The 21676-nt window shown below is 41.7% G+C and overlaps 3 protein-coding genes across 6 annotated transcripts in view; 2 read left to right on the forward strand and 1 right to left on the reverse strand.

Annotated features, from left to right (window-relative positions):
• Positions 1-7839, forward strand: part of LOC128600981 (E3 ubiquitin-protein ligase LNX-like) — an 11257-nt gene extending 3418 nt beyond the window's left edge. The window contains exons 3-5 of the mRNA XM_053613810.1: positions 2603-2849; positions 5438-5596; positions 6349-7839. Coding sequence (XP_053469785.1) covers positions 2603-2849; positions 5438-5596; positions 6349-6484 — 542 coding nt within the window. The 3' untranslated portion in view covers positions 6485-7839. The remainder of the gene's footprint in view (positions 1-2602; positions 2850-5437; positions 5597-6348) is intronic.
• The window catches only part of gmds (GDP-mannose 4,6-dehydratase), a 300682-nt gene that overhangs the window by 58728 nt on the left and 220278 nt on the right, over positions 1-21676 (forward strand). The window lies entirely within an intron of this gene.
• LOC128600975 (pre-mRNA 3'-end-processing factor FIP1-like) overlaps positions 9259-21676 on the reverse strand; it is a 43259-nt gene continuing 30841 nt past the window's right edge. The window contains exons 11-16 of one of the 2 annotated variants that reach the window (XM_053613801.1): positions 20820-20846; positions 20668-20716; positions 14705-14763; positions 12852-13053; positions 10284-10433; positions 9259-10166 (exon numbers count right to left, since the gene is read on the reverse strand). In XM_053613801.1, the coding sequence (XP_053469776.1) occupies positions 10058-10166; positions 10284-10433; positions 12852-13053; positions 14705-14763; positions 20668-20716; positions 20820-20846 (596 nt within the window). In that variant the 3' untranslated portion in view covers positions 9259-10057. Of the gene's footprint in view, positions 10170-10283; positions 10434-12851; positions 13054-14704; positions 14764-20667; positions 20717-20819; positions 20847-21676 lie in introns of both variants that reach the window. The other variant, XM_053613800.1, reaches the window with a different exon arrangement.

Here is a 21676-nt window from a genome sequence, read left to right on the forward strand (position 1 = left end):
ATTGGAGCATTTTTGTGGGTTTTTTTTGTGTGCTTTTTTGAGGAAAATTACTAGAATTGATGAAATTGCAGTTGCACAAAATAGTTTTGTGATTGTTGCAGCCAAAAATGTGTGATTGTGCTGCGTTTTTATTTATTTATTTTTTTTAAAAAAATTTCAACCTTTTGAGAGTTTTTTGTGGGGTTTTTTTGCGGAAAACTACTTGTATTGGTGAAACACGCTCTTTCGCAGCGATGTTTGTTGGTAAACGAGACCTTTTAGCTGTACTCCTGTTTGACACACGTGAATCGAGGAGGGCTTTGGTTGAATGTGCGTCGTGACAACGTCACGTGACGCGTCTCGGCTCAGATCTGCAGAAAATCGGCGGTCGTTTTGGAAAATTGCACGCTCTTCCGAATGTTGCAGAGTTTGCTTGAGTTTTGCTTTCATTTCTGCGATCGCAAAATCGTATAATCCTGGAGGGACTGAACAATAAACCTATTTCTAGACATTGCATTTATTCATTTCAAGCTTGAAATAATCTCGTTCTATTGGCAGATCATTTTGCTTCATTCTAGAAATAAATGGTTCAAATGAGCAAAATGATCTGCCAATAGCACAAAACTACTTCAAGCTTAAAATGAGTACAAATAGCTTGAAATAGATTTAATAATCTTATATTTGGTTTATTGTAATCTTTTAATAGGAAATACTAGATATATTCGACTCTATTCTAGATATTTCCACTCTTTTTGTTATTCAAAGCCCTGATTAAAATCAAAATCACCCAATCTGAGGCTTGAACCCAGGTCACTGGTGTTCTGTAACAGTCACAGCACTGTTTTAGCACAGATCTTTTAATCGTGTTCATTTACTTCTATAATTATAGTTCTCATCAGTGCCAACATCCTGGTTTCCACAGATTGTTTTATGCTAATATTACGTGAATTGATCGCGCTCAGTCTGCATAATTCAATCTAGTAATTCAATCTAGTAATCAGAAATGTTTTAAATTAAAGTTTAGTATAAGCAATGAAATCACACTTTGATGAGAAACTTCATATTTTCATGGAAGCTATACATAACGTGTTGTATTTGAAATCTGGCTCAGCACGTATTTCCGTTTTTGTTCCCCCCCCCCAAAGTGAAATGGAGCGTGGCAGATATCTGTGATTGCTGTGTTTGACCAATCATGCTGGCATGCTGCACTGAGAATGACAAACAGTCTAGCGAGAAAGAGAAATCCGGATAATGATTTATGTTAAATGACTGTAAAGTCTCGGCTGTCATTAGTGTGTACACCGTGCATGAACTGGAAAGTAAACACACTTGCATCCTGCCTCTAATTAACATTCAAACTGGCCACACCCACCAGGACAAATAACCAAAATACACGGGAAAAAAAAGCAAGCACTTCTATTAGTTGTATTAGTATTAGTCATGTTGGTTGTGTTGGTATTGGTCACGTTAGTTGTGTTGGTATTGGTCACGTTGGTTGTATTAGTATTAGTCATGTTGGTTGTGTTGGTATTGGTCACGTTAGTTGTGTTGGTATTGGTCACGTTGGTTGTATTAGTATTAGTCATGTTGGTTGTGTTGGTATTGGTCACGTTAGTTGTGTTGGTATTGGTCACGTTGGTTGTATTAGTATTAGTCATGTTGGTTGTGTTGGTATTGGTCACGTTAGTTGTGTTGGTATTGGTCACGTTGGTTGTATTAGTATTAGTCATGTTGGTATTAGTCATATTGGTTGTGTTGGTATTGGTCACGTTGGTTGTATTAGTATTAGTCATGTTGGTATTGGTCACGTTGGTTGTGTTGGTATTGGTCACGTTGGTTGTGTTGGTATTGGTCACGTTGGTTGTGTTGGTATTGGTCACGTTGGTTGTGTTGGTATTGGTCACGTTGGTTGTATTGGTATTAGTCATGTTGGTTGTATTGGTATTAGTCATATGGTCTTTGAGTGTATGTGTATACTGACTCAGCTGTATTGGCTGTACTAAACGCTGCGAGTCCAGATCAGTGGACTGATTGTTCAATGAATGTGTCCGTGTTCCAGCACAACCACCCACATGTCTCCAAGGTGACCCGCTGATAACACACACACACACACACACACACACACACTTTTGAGCACACATAAGCTTTGTAACAAAGACACACCTGCAAATGCATATGCATTAGGATAATCAGATCTGCAGATTTATGCTCTGCTCCAGAATAATGCATACACACACACACACACACACACACCTGTGTCACATCAAGAATACAAACCATGAATATGTGATCATAAAAACAAAACAGGAGTGTGTGTTTGAAGGCTGAAATGGGTCTAAATTTCTTCTAGAATTGAAAGAGGTCTAAGAGGTATGTGTGTGTGTGTGCATTGTACTTTAATTCAGAGTGACCCTTTCGTCTTATCCCCTCAATATACCATATGGCAGAGCTGCGTCCTGCTTCTTCCTGTTTAAAACATCACCTCTACTCGTCCGTGTCTTACAGGCGACTTTAACGCCCCCATCGATAGACAGATGACGAAGGCACCAAAGCCCCAAACGAAAGACATCCTCGAGTGGCACGTTAACTCCACTGTCGTTTTTTTTCTTCCCTTTCTCACTAGGTGATATCCTGTTGAACGTGAACGGCGTGGACCTGACTGGTGTGACTCGAGGCGAGGCGGTGGCTAACCTGAAGAACACCTCGTCCCCGGTGGTGCTGCGTGTGCTGGAGATGAGACCACCTGACATGAGCTCGGTGGACTGCATGCCCCCCGCCGTGTCCTTGCCATCCTCGCCCGGAGACGTCAAAATGCCACTGCCCCACGATGATTACTCACCCCTATGGGTGTCCTGGCTTCAACTGCCCAGGTAAAGTGTCCTGTTCACACCACAGCGCTGTCGAATTCTCGATTCTGATTGGTGGTGATTTCATTTCCTATTCACAGCACAGCTCTGAGAGTAGCACCGGCTGTAATCCAAATCACAGGTTCTCGTTCTAATACGTTCTATGTTTCGTAATAACAGCGCATTCATACGTAATCTAAATAAAGAGTTGTTTAAGATAGAGTTGTTTTTGTTTTTTTAAATGAGGTTATTTAACAACAGGGGGAAAAAGTAATCATTGATATGGTGAAGTTTTCTGTAAGGAGATGTTTAGTTAACATTTATGGAAGGAGTCTCCAGTGTCAGTCTAAGATTCTTGCCATGTGAGAGTTTGTATTTCCTGGTTTCTTGGTAACATGACAAGCTGCATTTTTGCAGCTCCCTCCCCTCCTCCCCCCTCATTTCTCATCAACTTTGAGAGCGAGAGAGAGCGAGAGAGAGAGAGAGAGAGATTTTGGTGGAAAAAAACACTTCAGGTGCGCTGTTTTACGTAGACCAAACCTCCATCACACCACCCCTTCACCGATTATTTTCCTACAACAGCTTGCTCTGTAGAGTTTGGTCGCTGTTGAAAAGCTTGATTCTGATTGGTCAGAAGGCGTTACTAATTTTCTACAACAGCGCGGCTCGGACTACAGTTCCGACAAGGTTTATATTAATAACGTTATCACTTCTGAAGTAACAACTCTAAACGGTAGTATTTTTGGATTCTATTCAATTTTGGTGCGAGTTTTTTTTTCTAGATTTATTTTTAATTTTACCTTGTCCTTACTAAAAAAAAAAAGTAAAATAAAATAAAAAAACAGGTTACAAAAACAAATCCAGAACGTTGTGAAGTATACGCTCAGTTGCCTCTCCTCTATCTGCCTTGCTCCCTCTGTAGGGAGGCGGAAATTGTGACGAATAATAATTTGCCTTGACAAAAAGAGTTTTGAGCAACTTCTAAACCAACGCTAAGTCCGAAAACATGAGGATAAAATATGCAAAGTGGGGTCTCAGAGGTGGACGGATTTAAATAATCTCTCTCTTTTTTTTTTTTTTAATGGGAATAATTCATAATGAAGATATTCGAGATTCAAGAAGAAACTTCCCTCGTATGACGAGATTCTCCTTTTGCACGCTGCGGTAAAGAAATCTAGAACGGAAGTAATAATAACGGTGTTGTGATGCAGTGCAGGATGACCGTATCTGGTTTGTTTTCACAACTGCTGTTGTAGAATAAAACTTCAAATCAACGCCTTTAGACCAATGAGATTTTTTTAGAATTGAGCAGCGCTGTGGGAAGGAAAAGGAATCAAACAGAACGCCGCATGCTGTTACAGGTAAAATCGACAACAGGATGCTGTGTTCTGCTTCTACTACAGCAATTTAGCTGTAGGCACACAATTTAATGGTTTATAGTTCAGCTTTAATGTTGACATCCGTTGATGTTCTCACTTATCTTAAGAGCTCCAATAAACAGTCGTTCCTTCACCAGTGTCTCTCTCTCTCTCTCTCTCTCTCTCTCTCGTTGAGACTCCTTCCATAAATGTCTCCTAACAAAAAAAAGTTAATACTTAAACGTTTTTCTTTATTGAACAACAATAAAGAAAAAGTTTTTTTTTTCTTCTTAAATCCATTTGTATTTGTTTTTTTTCCGATTGCGTGGAGCGTCCGCCGAACAAGTCCCTATGCATGAGCGGTTACTATAGAAACGATAATGTAGGATAATTAATACAGTATGAGCCCATCGTTCGTGTTACAGCTGGAACTAGTCCCAAAATAACGCACAGCTTCTGACCAATCAGATTCGAGAATTAGCGGCACCGCGGTATGAATTAATTATCGTTTTTATAGTAACAGCACATTCACAGGAACTCGTATGGCAGATGCTCCACATAACCTAAGGCTAATAATAAACACACTATTAGAAGAAGTAAAAAAAATAAATAAATAATATTGTTTATTTAACAAACAATAAATGTATAATTGTTGATCTAGTGGAGTTTTCTGCACTTGAAGGCGTGTGTACAGAACGGTGTAAAAGCTTTACAGAGGTAAAGCTGTGTTTGCCATGGGACAGTCTAAGGCCAGAGAACGTTGTGTTTTGCGGTATCTCAGTAACAAGCTGCAGGTTTTTTTCTTATTAACCTCTAGAGAACGTGCGGGAATGACTGGTTATAGCTTTTTATACCGTAAGTGATAACAGGAACGAACTTATGTTTTGGAGACGTTCACCATCGAACCTAGCTAACTGTAACCCAATGACATTTTGTCTTATAGGAAGTTTAATTATGTGCGTCATTTAAAAATTGTTACATTTTATATAAATTATGTGCATAATGAAACATTACAAATAATAAACATTTATAATTAATATTTTATATGTACTAAAAAACACTAATTAGTGTTTTTTTTGGTTTTTGCAAGTAAGGACTGCTGTCTATCAGTGTCACGGTTACTTTTAACAGGAAAACTTTTTTTGTAAGGATAAGGTCTTTACCACCAGGTCATCCTGAGGGAGGCATTTGGCCTGTTTGAGCTGATCTGAGGTGTGATTCGGTGTGATAAGGTGAACTGTTTGTCTCCCGTAGACACCTGTACAGCTGTAAGGACATCGTGTTGCGCAGGAGCACATCGGGGAGTTTGGGCTTCAGTATCGTAGGAGGTCAAGAGGAGCTCAACTGCAATCAGTCCTTCTTTATCCGCTCCATCGTGGAGGGAACACCAGCATACAATGACGGCAGGATACGGTACACACACACAAAAAAACCCCATACACTAAACCATACACTTATGTTAAGAAATTCCATAGTGTTCTAGCTTGTAAACGGTTCTTGCTACTCATCATGTCATGATCTACTGTATGACCCTACAAATACATTTTTAAATATATAAGATAGAAAAAGAATGGTATTATGGAACAAAAGTTATTTTAGTCCTGGCACATGTCTTACCTTTTTAAAAAAAGATTCTCTCTCCAATTTGGTCTTGGCCAATTCTCACCCACTCACTGGCTAACTCTCCTCTCCTCCTTGAAAACGCGCAAAGCCAACCTTCATGTCTATTCAAACTGCTGCTCCTGCAGCGTTATAGAGGCGGAGTAACACTCATCAGCCCTCTTCCACATACATGACAATCGTACAGACACCAGTGATTGGCTATTGTCACTCTGATTGACAGTTCAGAGTCCCACGATGACGGCATGGCCAGTTTTCCTCTCTTGACTCCCGGATACGGATGGCTGTGGCTTCGCTGGGATTTGAGCATGTGTCTGTTGCGCCACTCGGGAACCGACTATTGCTTGTCGTCTTATCGTATCGCTTGTGTCTTTATTTCCATAAATATTGTTTAATTGGCTACAGACATGGGTAAAAATATGGGTATTGTGTATATATTTTTTAACGACTTCTAGTGATACATTCTGTAGTTTAAAGAAATGGCTGGATTCTATGGTTTTATGGGAAGCTAAGAATTATTCAACAAGCTCGCTCTCGTTCTCTAGGTGTGGAGACATCCTGCTGGAGGTGAATGGAAAGAGCACATGGGGAATGACTCACACTGCTCTAGTGCGCCTGCTGAAGGAACTGAGGGGCCGCATTACTCTCACCATCGTCTCCTGGCCTGGCAGCCTGCTATAGGCCCATGTTGCGTAGGGGAGGGGCTTATTACAATGACCCTATGTTGGAGGTTGGAGTATCACAACACAGGACATGATCCCTGCCCACAATGAATGGGCTTTTGGACATGGACTTCCATGGTAGGCAAGTCGTATGAAATGGGCCAGCGCCGTAGGATGTGGGGCAAGGTGCTTTGGCCTCGTCCAGATATGAGGGACTGACATGGATCTCAGATGCTGAAGGTGGGACATATGATAGACTCTCTTCACATGAGGACTCACCAAAGGTGTTAGCCATTGGAAAGATCAGTGATCATCCAGTGTGTAGGTGATTCAGGTTGAACACCCAAGAGTCAGTGTGATATTGCTATTGCCATAATTTATTTGGTTGCCTGTGCACTCGATAGCCCCCGCCTTCGCTGATATGATCATTTAGGCACAGGAAGCAGACCCCTGCACCCTCTGTCACTGAGGCCACATACGCAAGGAGCTGATAACAAAAAGAAGCACCTAGAAGAACCATGGTCACACATTATGAGGATATGATATATGTGTGATAAAGTGTATATAAAAAAATACTCCTCTGTGGGCAATGTGCAAACATATTTCATAAGTGTTGCTGCTTTGAGATGGAAAAGAAAGGACTTCTGGGATAAAGTTCAGAGTTTGGGGTTGCCAACTCCAATAGTTTCTGTGTTAGAACACACATTTAAGTGGGCACACTTTTCTTTCCTGTGAATGTTAGTGTGTGTAGTGGGGGTGGGGGAGGGAGAGACCAATTCAAGCGTTCGTACTATGTACTATGGCGACTGTTTCTTTCATTTGTTTATTTACTTCATATGGCCTTTTTGGATATTGGCTTCGCTTTGTTCGTTCTGACAGCAATGCGTTTTCTCCACTGGAGAAAGTAGGTTTGTTTTTGTCTGTGTTGGTATGTTTCAGATGCTGTTGCAAAGAAAATATATATCTTTGAGTATTATGAAAAAAAAAACAAAGAAATCAATCGACTAAATAAAATATAAATATTGTTCATAACGCTTTTTAAAAAAAGGATATATACACACACACACACACACACACAGGTGCTTGAAAGTTTATGAACCCTTTAGAATGTTCTATAGTTCTGCATAAGTATGACATCAAACATCATCAGAAGTCTTAAAATTAGATAAAGATAACCCAATTAAACAAATGGGACAAAAATATTATACTTGGTCATTTATTTATTGAGGAAAATTATCCAAGTTTAATATTTTTGTTTAACTGGGTTCTCTTTGTCTACGTTTAGGACTTCTGATGCAGATATATAGAACATTTTAAATGGTTCACAAACTTTCAAGCACCACTGTATGTTATATATATATATATATATATATAAACAAACACACACACAGTCATGTGAGAAAATAAGTGCACCCCATGAAAATGGTTGGCTTTTTTGGAAAAGCAAACATTTGATCCTCTTTGAAACAGGGCCTATTAATAAAGTGTATATATATACATACACACACACACACACAGTGCATCCGGAAAGTATTCACAGCGCTTCACTTTTTCCACATTCTGTTATGTTACAGCCTTATTCCAAAATGGATTAAATTCATTATTTTCCTCAAAATTCTACAAACAATACCCCATAATGACAATGTGAAAGAAGTTTGTTTGAAATATTTGCAAATTTATTTAAAAAACAAAAACAAAAAAAAGCACAAGTACATAAGTATTCACAGCCTTTGCTCGATACTTTGTTGAAGCACCTTTGGCACCAATTACAGCCTCAAGTCTTTTTGAGGAGCAGTTTTTCATCAAGGATGTCTCTGTACATTGCTGCATTCATCTTTCCCTTGATCCTGACTAGTCTCCCAGTTCCTGCCGCTGAAAAACATCCCCACAGCATGATGCTGCCACCACCATGCTTCACTGTAGGGATGGTATTGGCCAGGTGATGAGTGGTGCCTGGTTTCCTCCAGACATGACGCTTGCCATTCAGGCCAAAGAGTTCAATCTTTGTTTCTTCAGACCAGAGAATTTTGTTTCATCATGGTCCGAGAGTCCTTCAGGTGCCTTTTGGCAAACTCCAGGCGGGCTGTCATGTGCCTTTTACTGAGGAGTGGCTTCAGTCTGGCCACTCTACCATACAGGCCTGATTAGTGGAGTGCTGCAGAGATGGTTGTTGTTCTGGAAGGTTCTCCTCTCTCCACAGAGACACGCTAGAGCTCTGTCAGAGTGACCATCGGGTTTTTGGTCACCTCCCCGTCTAAGGCCCTTCTCCCCCGATCGCTCAGTTTGGCCGGGCGGCCAGCTCTAGGAAGAGTCCTGGTGGTTCCAAACTTCCTCCATTTACAGATGATGGAGGCCACTGTGCTCATTGGGACCTTCAATGCTGCAGAAATGTTTTCTGTACCCTTCCCCAGATCTGTGCCTCAATACAGCCCTGTCTCGGAGGTCTACAGACAATTCCTTGGACTTCATGGCTTGGTTTGTGCTCTGACATGCATCGTTAACTGTAGGACCTTATATAGTCAGGTGTGTGCCTTTCCAAATCATGTCCAATCAACTGTATTTACCACAGGTGGACTCCAATCAAGTTGTAGAAACATCTCAAGGATGATCAGTGGAAACAGGATGCACCTGAGCTCAATTTTGAGTGTCATGGCAAAGTCTGTGAATACTTATGTACATGTGCTTTTTTTGTTTTTTATTTTTAAGAAATTTGCAAAGATTTCAAACAAACCTCTTTCACGTTGTCATTATGGGGTATTGTTTGTAGAATTTTGAGGAAAATAATGAATTTAATCCATTTTGGAATAAGGCTGTAACATAACAAAATGTGGGAAAAGTGAAGCGCTGTGAATACTTTCCGGATGCACTGTATATGTATGTATGTGTGTGTGTGTGTGTGTGTGTGTGTGTGCGCGCGCTTATAGTACTGTGAGTTTGGCGGCCTTGCTTCGCTGATTTTGCGTTTTAGAGATGAGACAAAAGATGGCACACATATCCATGGAGATATATTTTCATGTCTGCAGCTCATTGTGGAAAGCCATGTGGTCTAGTGTCTCATGCTATGGCTTATGAAGCATTCTGTATCTGATGATACTTTTGGTTCAATCAAATAAAATTATTCTATAAGGAAACCTGTGTCACGGTCAGAGCCTATATATATATAAAAAATTATATATATTGTGTGTGTGTGCGCGCAAGTATGGCCTGTGAATGCTAATGTTGTTTGGTAAAATTTTCACACTGGCACAACTGGTTTACCAAATTATTTATAATACTGTTTTCATACCGCAACAAAGCCACACAAAGACACAACATAAATATAATTCATCTTAGCTTAACAATCAAGTTTGGGGTTTCCCCCCATTCAAGTCATCTTACAATAACTTGGCTTAAATAAAAAAAAAAAAAAAAAGATTTGGTTAATAAATTAGTTTTGTAAAGTAGCCGTCATATAACGGCTTAAAATGAAAATAAACCAGCTCCTAATGAGCCCGGCCTTAACTTGGCTCAAATCAACATACAAACGTTGTCACTTTCCATCCACCGAGTGAATCGTTTAAGACAACGTGTTAAGACGTACGCTCTAACCCGTTCAGTCAGTGGACTCAGTGTCCGTGCTGTCCTTGTTGCGTTTGGAGCGCTTGTATCGGTGTCTCCTGTGGCTCTCTCCATCATCGCTGGAATGCCTTCTCCGACTGCTACTGCTGAGAGACGGTGTGTAAAAAGGGAACGAGAAGCGAAAGAGGAGGTCGCGTGATCTATTTAAACATTCCTCTTCGCTCACACAAACTTGACGAAAGTGTCGGAGTGTGCGCTACCTGCGTGAGGATTTGCGTCGCTCGGTACGCTCCCTGTGTTTCCTGTCACGATGCCGCTCTTCTCTTTCTCTCCCGTCTCGATCGTGTTCCCGATGTCTCTCTCGCTCCCGATCGCCGTGCTCCCTGTGACGTGACGCACGCTCTTTGTCACTGCGCACACACACACAATCACTATTTCATCAACTAAAAATACCCTACAACGTTTCATTTAGCAAGCAGCATAGGCTCACAGCGAGCAAGCGACAATTATTTATACACTTCAGAGTGTTTAACTTGTTATATTTTTCACCTGGGTGTTGGGAAGAGTTTTGCTACATGATTATAGCAGCTCCAGAGGAAATACACCTACCTTGAATCAGAAATATTGCCACGGCAGAAAAAAAAATACACAGACAACACGTTTGTTTCCGATTACGTCACAGCGGATTTTGAAAACTTGAAGCATCATCCTGAAACATGTGGTACGGAAGTACTGGCTTTCTTTAGCCATAGTAAGATTTCGGATTTAGTCTCCCTCATCTCTGTATACACACACACACACACACACACTATGACCTTCTTACACACTTTTGTTCTTCCTGTTTTAAATTAGCATTACTTACCAAGTAACCCAGTGTCACAGTGTCCCCCCCCCCCCCCCCCCATACACGATCAAATAAAATCCTCTCGACCAAAGAGGTTGTATTAATCCAGTTCATGAAGTGAAAAAGATGTATATAGGAGGGAAGGAGAGAGAGAAAATCAACAGCTTGACCTCGGTCATTATGGTAGAAGGCGATGTGCTAGAATGTGCTATTAGCTTGCTGATGAAAACAGTATGTACATAGTTTGTGTGTGTGTGTCAGCGCAACACATGGTACACGGCTTCCTTTGATGTTGCAAATGCAATACAGCAGCACGTGTACTACAGCATGTGTCCGACGCAGTGTATGTGTACACACGGCTAACCCACGTGTGTGTATGATGCAGGTGTATTATTGCGTCAGTGTTGGAGAGTGTGTCTGTGCTGGACTGACAGAGGACAGAACTGTCACAATTCCTCAATCAGAAAGATGAGATCGTGCACAAGGGACAAATGTTCACCAAATGTTCAACCAGCTGCTCGAGAGAGGGAGAGTGAATGAGAGTGAATGAGAGAGCGAGAACGAACATCAGAAAGACAGAAAGAGAGCATGAGAGGAAGGAAGAGAGTAGCTGAAGTAGGACAGAGATGGCGCAGAAATGTATGTGCTGAAGAATCATCTTCATAACTGCCTTTTCCTTCTCTCTCTAGAGGAAGAATCTCTCCCGCTTCGGTGAGCTGTTTTATTCGACTGAAAGTGAACAGTAGAGACATGAACGGGGTCCAATATATCCGAGCACTGAAACCACCTTCGGAGAAAGTTACAAACATGAGCATGAACGGCCAAACGGCCCCGGATATTTCACTGATCTGGGTTTTACTGGCATTTATACCATGGTCTGTCTGAATACTCCATTCTGATTGGCTGGAAGGTGCGCATTCACACCGTATAATGCACAGTCAGTTTAATCACTGTTCTAAATTAGTGCGCTGCCTATAAACAATTATAACTGTAGTAACATACAGTTACAGCTGCGTACAGTAGTCAAACTCACAGCTTCATTATTAGTGGCTCTCTCTCTCGCTCGCTCTCTAATAACTAGTTATTATAATCCATTCAAATAAATGTCATCTTATCGCACTACGTTATCTCTGTGTATGATTTCGAGCGGGCAGAATTCTAGATCTAACGATCCGTATATAAAATAACTAACAACATAAGATAGTAGACAAGAGCATGTCGGAACCGATTTCCTGTTCGGACCAAGTTTACTGTACATGAATGTTTGATCTCGATTCGTTCTAAGGCCAGAATACCGAGACGCCATTGTGATTTCCTCCGGTTAATATGATAAAAGGAATGAAATCGGCTACGGTCCTACACACGATGTCCGCTTATCTCAGCACCTCGTCATTCGATTATCGAAACGCGCTTTGACTAAATGGCTTGGAATGTGCGTGTGGAAGTGTATAAGTGATGAGAGAACTCAGAACCTGTTCTGGAGATCTGGCTGGCTTCTGCTTTGGGTTAAACAGCCAGACGTCTCCACTGGCCAGTCTTACATAGATGTTATTTCATAATCGTTTTTAGATGAGCCATTATAGCTCTCCCATACACACAGATCAACAACTTCATCAAAGCTTCTATTGTAAAGATTGCGTACTGAGGCTGTAGTTCATGAGGCTGCATTGCTGTGGGTGCACAGCTGTTCCACTGGCCTGCTTCTTCCTCCTCATATGACTATCACAGCACCAAAACGGCACACACTCATTCTATTACACACACATATGGTCAGAAAGACAAGCAATGCTCTTCATCTTTATTTTATTCTTATCCAGCTTCCTTTCTCTGTGTCTGTCTAACATGTGTGAAAGACCCTCCAGCCAATGCATATGAATCAGGCCCAACATCTGCCTGGCCACAGCTGGTTCGTCTCTCACTCCATCCCATGCGCACGCTCACTGTCCATGCCCGCTCTTGCTGATACGGTTACGCTCGCGCTCACCTGCTGCGGCTCCGAAACGCCGGCGTGTTCTCCTGATCGCGCTCTCTCTCGTGCTCTTTCTTCGGCTCTCGGTCCCGGGTCCTCTCTCTATCCTTCCCGCGTTCCCTCTCTTTGTCCTGACAGCTGTAAGGCTTCCACACTTTGGCACGGTCACTCAAGCCCAGCCAGGGCGTCATGGGCCCCAGAGCATGTGGATAAACACCTGAGGAGAAAAGTGAGGACAGAGAAAGTGTCAATTCTATGCAGACATACCGGAACGTGCACAAGAGAAGCAACACCTTATTTTCCTTTTCATTACAAAGCATAACCACCTGACCCCTCACTAAACCCCTCTCTCTAAACAGGAACGTCCGACAAGCTTTTAGGACAACTGGCCGTTATGTTGTGCATCGGCTACTTTGAAATTGTATTCCTAGTTCTGAACCTTCAGCATGAGCCGAACTGAACAAAATAAAATGACGAACTACTGCGAAACAGAAGAACCAGTGGGGCATTCAGAATAAAATGTTACCCATAACATGCGTACTGTACGAAATTCTTATGAACTCCAGATATTAAATCTTCAACCCTCGTCTTTGAAAGAACTTGAATCGACACGCTGAGATGGAAAGCAAACTGAATATTGTAACAGAAACAAAGTATGCAGAGCTTAACAAACATCAATTCTGTTACGTTTGGACAGTCAGGCTAACATCGATCACGTCTAACAAAGCCAGACAGTGAGCCGTCAGATCCGGGCGTAAATGTGCGTGCGCACAAATATGCGGGTAAGTTCTGCCAGCGCAAAAAGCATAGCGGTGGAATATAAAGCCGCTGGAACGGAGCGCATTGGCTCACGAGCGCTTTATTTTGGCATTTGTTTAATAATAATTCAGAACTGCTAAACTCCATTACTGCTTTTTGATTAAATGTACCAAATGAAATCACTGAAATATTTCAATACAAGTTTTTTTTTGTTTGTTTTTTTTTTTTTTTTAACCTATAGGCACATTTTAGAGAGAAACTGGAGCTATAGTGGATATTTCCCAACCATCATGAGGAGTATTATGCCCGCAGTGTTGGATCTTAATATTTCTCTTGGCTCCAATCTTTATCCAGTTGTCTTACAACAATGCAAAACAGACCAACGAAAAACATCAAACATCTGGGGGCTAGATCCATCTTTTCACACTGAGGACGACTGAGGGACTTGTACATGACTATTACAAAAGATGCAAACATTCACCGATGCTCAAGAAGGCCACACGATACACTAAGAATCAGGGGGGTGTAAACTTTTGAACAGGATGATCGGTGTAAATTGTTATTATTTTGTCTTCTGGGAAACAAATTTTTAAAAACAAAAATTTACATCCGTTGTCCTTTCACATATAACTAGCAGCTCAGGAAGTGTGATGTTCCAATTACAACGATCCAAAAGGAATAGTTTCCCACCGTTTGCTAGACTTTTGTTAAATCCTAAATGTACTATTGCTTAGATACAGACTTGACCTCACACACTCGTGTTTACACGTTTCCGTTTTTGCGCCCAGACTCACGGCCAAGAACAATACTAACCATTCCACCAGCATAACTTCTTGGTTTCCCATCAATCCCTAAAGCAAGGTACAGCTCTAATAACACGATCCTGGCAATGATTCTATTCTAATGAAGCCAAGGACCGAACCGGTTATCAGCTAAAACTCACAGTACAATCAAGAAATAATTAGAAACGCCCAACTGTGTACGTTTTTAATCTGCTACTTTATACTGAGCCTGATCTGCGTGCATGGGAGGTGATTAAACAAAAATCTGGGAACCCGGGGAAACAGTGGCGTGTGTGGAAAGCTTCTGATGGCGACAGTGCCACCTACCTGCAGCAAAGGGGTACAACGGGGCACAGCGGCCATCGTAGCTTCCTCCTGAACGGCCACTGCAACACATGCAGGTTACTGAATTATTAAAAGGAAATAAATAAATTATGCACAAACCTGCCACATCAGCACATTCTGGATTATTGATAAATTCATAGTTTAGCATTTGACCTTTTCTTTTTTTTTTTTAGTAAACTTATTATAGTAAAAAGACTCCCATGTTAAGCTCATCTTATGTTATTAAAAATAACCAGCCGTATGAAATAAACAAGTAATTTGCAGTTGGCCTGAACCTTTATGCGGGGTAACAAACGGCACTCGTTACACTCAGTGAAGGATAAAGAAAGAAAAGAAAACGTACAGTAAAGTGGAGGGATATCAAATAATAATAATAATAATTATATATATATATATATATATCCGTTTTCTCAATGATCAAAAGCTTTGCTACAGTTGTGTGGCTCTCAATTTCACAGTCTTTTGATGTGCTGGCATTCTGTCAAGCTGCAGTGTGCACTCAATAACCTGGCAGTGGTGTGTGTGTGTGTGCGTGCGTGTGTGTGTAGGAGATAACATTATGTTGAAGACATGCTGCTGTCCGTGAAGAGGATTAGGCAACCTGCCCTTCTTCCGACTGAAAGCTGGCTTCCCCTGGAGGTGAAAGGTGAATGGGATTAGTACGTCTGCGTGTGCACTTATTCGTGAGTGGTCTCCTTGTGGACAGGTGTTATTTCAAACACCAAATGCTCCACTGCTATAAATAGAGCTGGAAGGGATGCTGCTGTGCTGTTTCTTCTCTGCATCCTCTTCTCCCCCTTCCTCGCCCTCCTTCCCGCTCCGCTTTCAAAGCCGGCCAATTTCATAATCTGTCTCTCCCGCATCTGCCTCACTGCAGTTAAGCGTCCTCGGTGGTGGAAGAGAGGAAAGGAACAGGAGGAAACGGGGAGGAGAGATGTGTCTGCACGGATGATGATCAATGTTAACTGCCATCTCTTCTCACCCTTGAGGGCCATCCTTAATTAATGCGACTAATCGCTGTGCAGCACTGCCATAATGAACCCAAGCAGAAATTCCATAACCTTGTACTCTGTAGGGCGGCGTGGTGGAGTAGCGCTGCTGCATCACAGCTCCAGGGTCCCATGTTTAATCCTAAGCTCGGGATACGGTCATGGTGTGGCGCTTCGCATGTTCTCCCTGTGTCCCTCTGGGTTTCCTCTTTCATTCTTCCTGCCTCCCAAAACCATATTGCTGGGTGGATTGGCTACACTAAATATGTGCACATGCTGCATCCCGCCTCATGCCAAGGGTTCCCGAGATCCACCAAGACCACATAAAGCGGTTACTGAAGACGTGCGAATCAATGAACGACAAAATAAATGATACACGATATAGCCAAAAGTATATGGACACCTGACTATCACACTCGTGATTGTTGAACATGCCATTCCAAAAGCAAGAGCAGTAATATGGACTTGGTCCCCATTTTTGTTATTATCATAAGCTCCACACTTCTGGGAAGGCTTTCTACTAGATTTTGGAGCGTGGCTGTGGGGATTTGTGTTCACTCAGCTACAAGAGCATTAGTGAGGTCGGATAAGGAGTGTTCCAGTTCATCCCAAAAGGTGTTCAGTGGGGTTGAGGTCAGGGCTCTGTGCAGGACACTCGAGTTCTTCTAGTCCAACCTTGGCAAACCAGGTCTTTATGGAACTCGGAGGCGTTTTGCCATGCTGGGACAGGTTCGGGCCCTTCCGGTGAAGGGAAATTGTAATTCTACAACATACGACGTCAGTCCCTCCAGGATTTTGTGATTGATTTTGCGATTGCAGAAATGAACACAAGATCAAGGAAAACCCCGCAATATTCCAAAGAGCTTGCAATTTGTCAAAACGACCGCAGATTTTCCACAGGTTTTGGGCCGAGGTCCTCTTCGATTCACGTGCGGCGAACACGAGTACAGCTAAAAGGTCTCATCCCTCTGAAAAGGATTGCAAAATTATTTCCTGCAATTGCGATTTCACAAGTAGTTTTCCACAAAAATGATGCACATTTCTGAGAAATCTGTAATATCTCAAGAAAAGAAAAAAAAAGGATTCTATCTCAATGCCAGTATTATATCACCACATTGCCCTGTCTGCATCATTGTATCCACATAGTGTGAATGTGCTGTTCTCAGCTAAATACAGCTATTGTCTTATAAGTATCAATAAACAGCCACGGATATTGCACATATTGGTCCGTCTGTTTTACTATGAGACCAGAGTGTATATTAAACTCAAGTCTCGAGCCACCTAATCGTGATTTCGATCTCAAAACAAAATCAAGTGTTCTGAGCATATCCACAAAGCAAGAAGATCCTCCTCGCTTCCAAAGCAGTTCAAAGTAATGCGTTTTTTCTTCAGATATCTGGACCGCGTTATGTTTTTCAGAACTAATCGGAGAGTTGTGTAAGGGGTTCTGCACAGGTTCTCTTCATGAGCACCCTAGGATCCCAACGGGCCACAACCCACTAAACAAACACACCCTGCCTCGTCCTTCACTTCAGGGGTTCCTCAGGCCCCTGCACATTTTATAACAAATGCTCTCGGCCTGCAGGGTGAGTCTGCGAGTTCTCGTACAAGTATGTGTGTGTGTGTGCGTGTGTGTTTAAAGAGAGAGCGAGTAAAAGCAAGACACCGAAGAAAGATTTTTTTTTTTTTTTTTTTTTTTTGAAGCCATGCTAGGACAGGAAGTGATTCATAAATTATACAGTCTCTGGTTGGCAGTGCTCAGTCTAACGGAAACTCCACAGAGGATGTTTGGATTTGGCAGGGTGCACGGGATGTGAGAAAAGCCATTCTTTAAATGAAAAACGAAAGGGAGAAGAAAAAAAAAGTTAATTCAGAGAGCTGGAAATGAAGAAAAAAGCTAGAAAGCAGATAGGATGATTTAGAAAGAAAGAAAGAAAGAAGAAAAAAAGCAAGGTATAAAACCTGAGAATGACTGCAGATGTGGCCTCAACTGACTCAAACATAAATGTTTTTGGGTTTTTTTGGTGCAAAATCAAACAAGTCAACTTACATTACTGCACCTAGTTTCTTTTAACACAATTACAATCCACAAGTCTTTTTACAGCTGCTTTATATATAAAGTGTTTTGGGCCTAGTTCATATAACTCATTAATAGTAAAATGTAATAGTAAAAACTACAATTCTTGGATAATTTGGGATTCTCACTTTAACAGTTCACGCTAAAAAGTGACGTATGATTTGTTGACTAGATGTGTGCACAAACAACTCCAAATAAGAGCCTCGACTCAGAGAGGAAGCGACTCCTGTATACGCGTGCGTGTGTGCGTGCATGTATGTATGTATGTATGTATGTGTATATATACATATATAAGTGTGTGTGTGTGTGTGTGTGCGCATGTGGTGGTGGTTTGGGGTCGGGGGGTCAACAAACGAGCCCAAGTCTCTGCTGTTTGTCTTGTGGACGAGGGAGAAAACATCCCAACAAGACGAGGAATGAAGGGAGGAAGAATCAAGGGGGTGGCGAGTTCTGGAAACTGATAAACTAAGGGCTCGGGCCACAAACACAGCCGTCCTGTTTTGCTTCTCTCGCTGCCATATTTGGGCCGGCTCACAGCAGTGCGGTCGGGAACGGAGCTTAGCACCTGATTTTGAGCCGATCGAAGATAAGCCATGACGCTTGCTTCAGTAGTTCTGGGAAATGAGACACGTGTACATGCACACTAAACTAAAACACCTTCAAATGCACTTCAACTGACCAGCATTCTCATATTGACACTGGAGACGAAGAAAAAAAAAAGATGTTTTTACTCATTTCAAGCTTCAAAGGTCTAGAAATAGGTTTAATAATCTTATATTTGATTTATTGTCTCTTTATAATAGGAGATAAGTACACTTAGTACATAAATTTGACTGTATTCCGGATATTTTCACGTTCAACTTCACACTTCTACTAGGTCAATGATTACTGCTGTATAACCCATCAATCACTCCTGTCAGGGGCAATTACACACAACTGTCACCTGCGGTCACTGTCACTGTATTCCGTTTTCATTTTCTCTCTCTCTCTCTCTCTCTCTCTCTCTCTCGCTCTCTCTCTGTGTTTCAGTGTCTAACTCTTTCCCCGTCTAGATGTCTTGCCTGTGTGAGCTCCTACTGACAGGCGAATGCATGCAAATAGATGCATGGTCTCTGCTCTGTCTACACCACACACACACACAAACACACACACACACCCCTCGTAATTCCCACCTGCTGACCAGGAAAAATAAACCGCTCTCTCAACCTGGAATTCCTAATTGGGAACTCAGGATGGTCTCCTCAACTCCGAGTTCAGGAAGTGGCTCCTCACAGCCACCTGTTGATCTTCGATCAATCAACATCCAGACACATTCAATCGTTCAATCTATAACAACTTTCGCTGTTTTGAGGAGGAAAATATACAGTCCCCTCAAAAATTGCTGGAACGGCAAGACCAAGTCTATTGTTTTTTGCTATACACCGAAGACATTTGGGTTTGACATAAAAAGACGAATATCTCTGTGGATGATAGAGCAGAATGTCAGCTTTTATTTCCTAGTATTTGCATCTAGATGTGTTAAACAACTTCGAACCTTACTTATTATTTGAACCCACCCATTCTTTTCTAGTGATCAAAAATATTGGAGCACGTGACTGATCCGTGTTTCTTGCTGCCCAGGTGTGCTGTGTTAAATTGATTGATTGAAGGATTAATAGCTTTTAACTATGCATTTGTTGTTAAAAAGGATAAGCCAACATGAAGATCAGAACGCTGTCTATGGGAGAAAAGCAAGCCATTGTGAAGCTGAGAAAAGAGGGAAAATCTATCAGAGGCATTGCAGAAACATAGTCAATACAACAATTTGGAATGTTCTGGAAAAGAAAGAAACCACTGATGTACTAACAACCAGACACTGAATGGGTCAGTCAAGGAAAACAACAGCAGCTGATGACGAACATTGTTAGAGCTGTGAAGAAAAACCCAAAAATAACAGTTAGTGACATCACCAACAACCTCCACAGGGCAGGGGTGAAGGTCTCACAATCCTCCATTTGAAGAAGACTTTGAGAGCAGAAATCTAGAGACCATAACACAAGATGCAAACCACTCACCAGCAGCAAGAATCAGAAAGCCAGATTGGAATTCACAAAGAAATACAGAGATGATCCACAAAAGTTCTGGAACCAAGTTCTAAACCACTGCCACAGTGACAGAAAGGCCAAAGTGTGGAGACCGAAAGGATCTGCTTATGATCCAAAACATACAAGCTCATCTGTGACACATGGTGGAGGTAGTGTCATGGCTTGGGCTTTCATGGCTGCTTCTGGAACATTCTCACTCATTTTTACTGATGATGTGACTCATGATGGTAGCAGCAGAATGAATTTGGAAGTTTACAGGAACATTTTATCTAATCAGGAGGAGCTTTATCATGCAACGAGACAATGATCCAGAACACACTGCCAACTCAACAAAGGACTTTATCAGGAGGAAAAAATAGAAGGTTTTAGACTGGCCAAGTCAATCACCAGACCTTAACCCAGTTGAGCAGCATTTCACCTCCTGAAGAGGAGACTGAAGTGAGAAACACCCCGAAACAAACAACAGCTGAAAGAAGCTGTGGTACAAGTCTGGTAAAGTATCACAAAAGAAGAAACCAACAGTTTGGTGATGTCAGTGAGTCACCAGCTTGATGCAGTTACTGCACACAAGGGATATGCAATTAAGTGTTATTTATTTTACAGCTATCTTCTCCTATACATTTGCTCACCTAGAAATTGAGTGGCCTGCTACTAAAGATGTCATGTTCTAAGGTGTTTATCACATCTAGATGCGCACACACACACACACACACACACACACACACACACACACACACACAGCATATTCTATTTAAAAAAAAAAAAGAAGAAGAAGAAAAAAAACTGTACACTTACCTGCCTGATGTAAAGGGAAGAGAAGGAACTTCAGGAGGAAGTGGAAAACCTGAGTGCGTGCACACACACACACACACACACACACACACACAGTCATGTAAAATCACTGTAGGTCACATCAGTGTATAATAAAGAGAGAAATAAAAGCTTACCAGGTGGCGGGACACTCATGGGCGGTCCTGTGACAAGAGCATAAACACAGCGTCACACACCCAGTCACTGTTACTGTCTTCCTGAACTTCACATTTACACTCTCTACACACACTCTGTTACACGTGGAGTAATTATCACGTGGAATACAGACAATTAAAAGTGTATAGACCTTCATCACTTCTCAGATCATGACACGCTTTGTCTTTAACTTGATCATTTTTTCTGAATAGGTTTGTCAGGGGAGGACAGTTAAAGCATGAAACGGGGCCGGCAGAATAGGACAGTGAGAGTGTGTGTGTGTGTGTGTGTGTGTGTGTCCAACAGACCGTGACCTCAACCGGGTTTAAACATTTAGGCAAGCTTCCAATTCCAGTGTGTTCAGCGGATCACCCGGCTTGTAACCTTTCCTGACCCGGAATAGTCCCAAACACCAAACTGGCTCTTAGAAAGTCAATTCCCAATCTCTCCTTCTCTCTCCCACACACACACACCTGGGTAGCATGCGTCCTTGTTTTTCCCGCATGGCCCCCTGATGAGAGTCATGCTCGGAAAGAAAGTTTTCAACAACATGGCCATGCAACACAGAGCGGGGGGAAAAACAACACTGAAAGAAAAATATATGTCTGAGGAACAGAGAGTCACATTTCTGTCCTTCACCCAGAGTGAAATAACTACCCGGGCTACTACACACACACTTTATAATCTCTTTTACAATTTTGAATGCAGTCATTCCACCAACTTTAGAAACGAGCAAAAATTTGCACGTCTCACAAAAAAAAAAAGATCTGCAAAACATATTAAACTTATTCCTGAAATGTCTAGAGGTTTTTAAAAAAAAACTTAAGTAGATCCTCAA

Source organism: Ictalurus furcatus, chromosome 25 (assembly GCF_023375685.1).
Source record: "Ictalurus furcatus strain D&B chromosome 25, Billie_1.0, whole genome shotgun sequence".
NCBI lineage: Eukaryota > Metazoa > Chordata > Actinopteri > Siluriformes > Ictaluridae > Ictalurus > Ictalurus furcatus.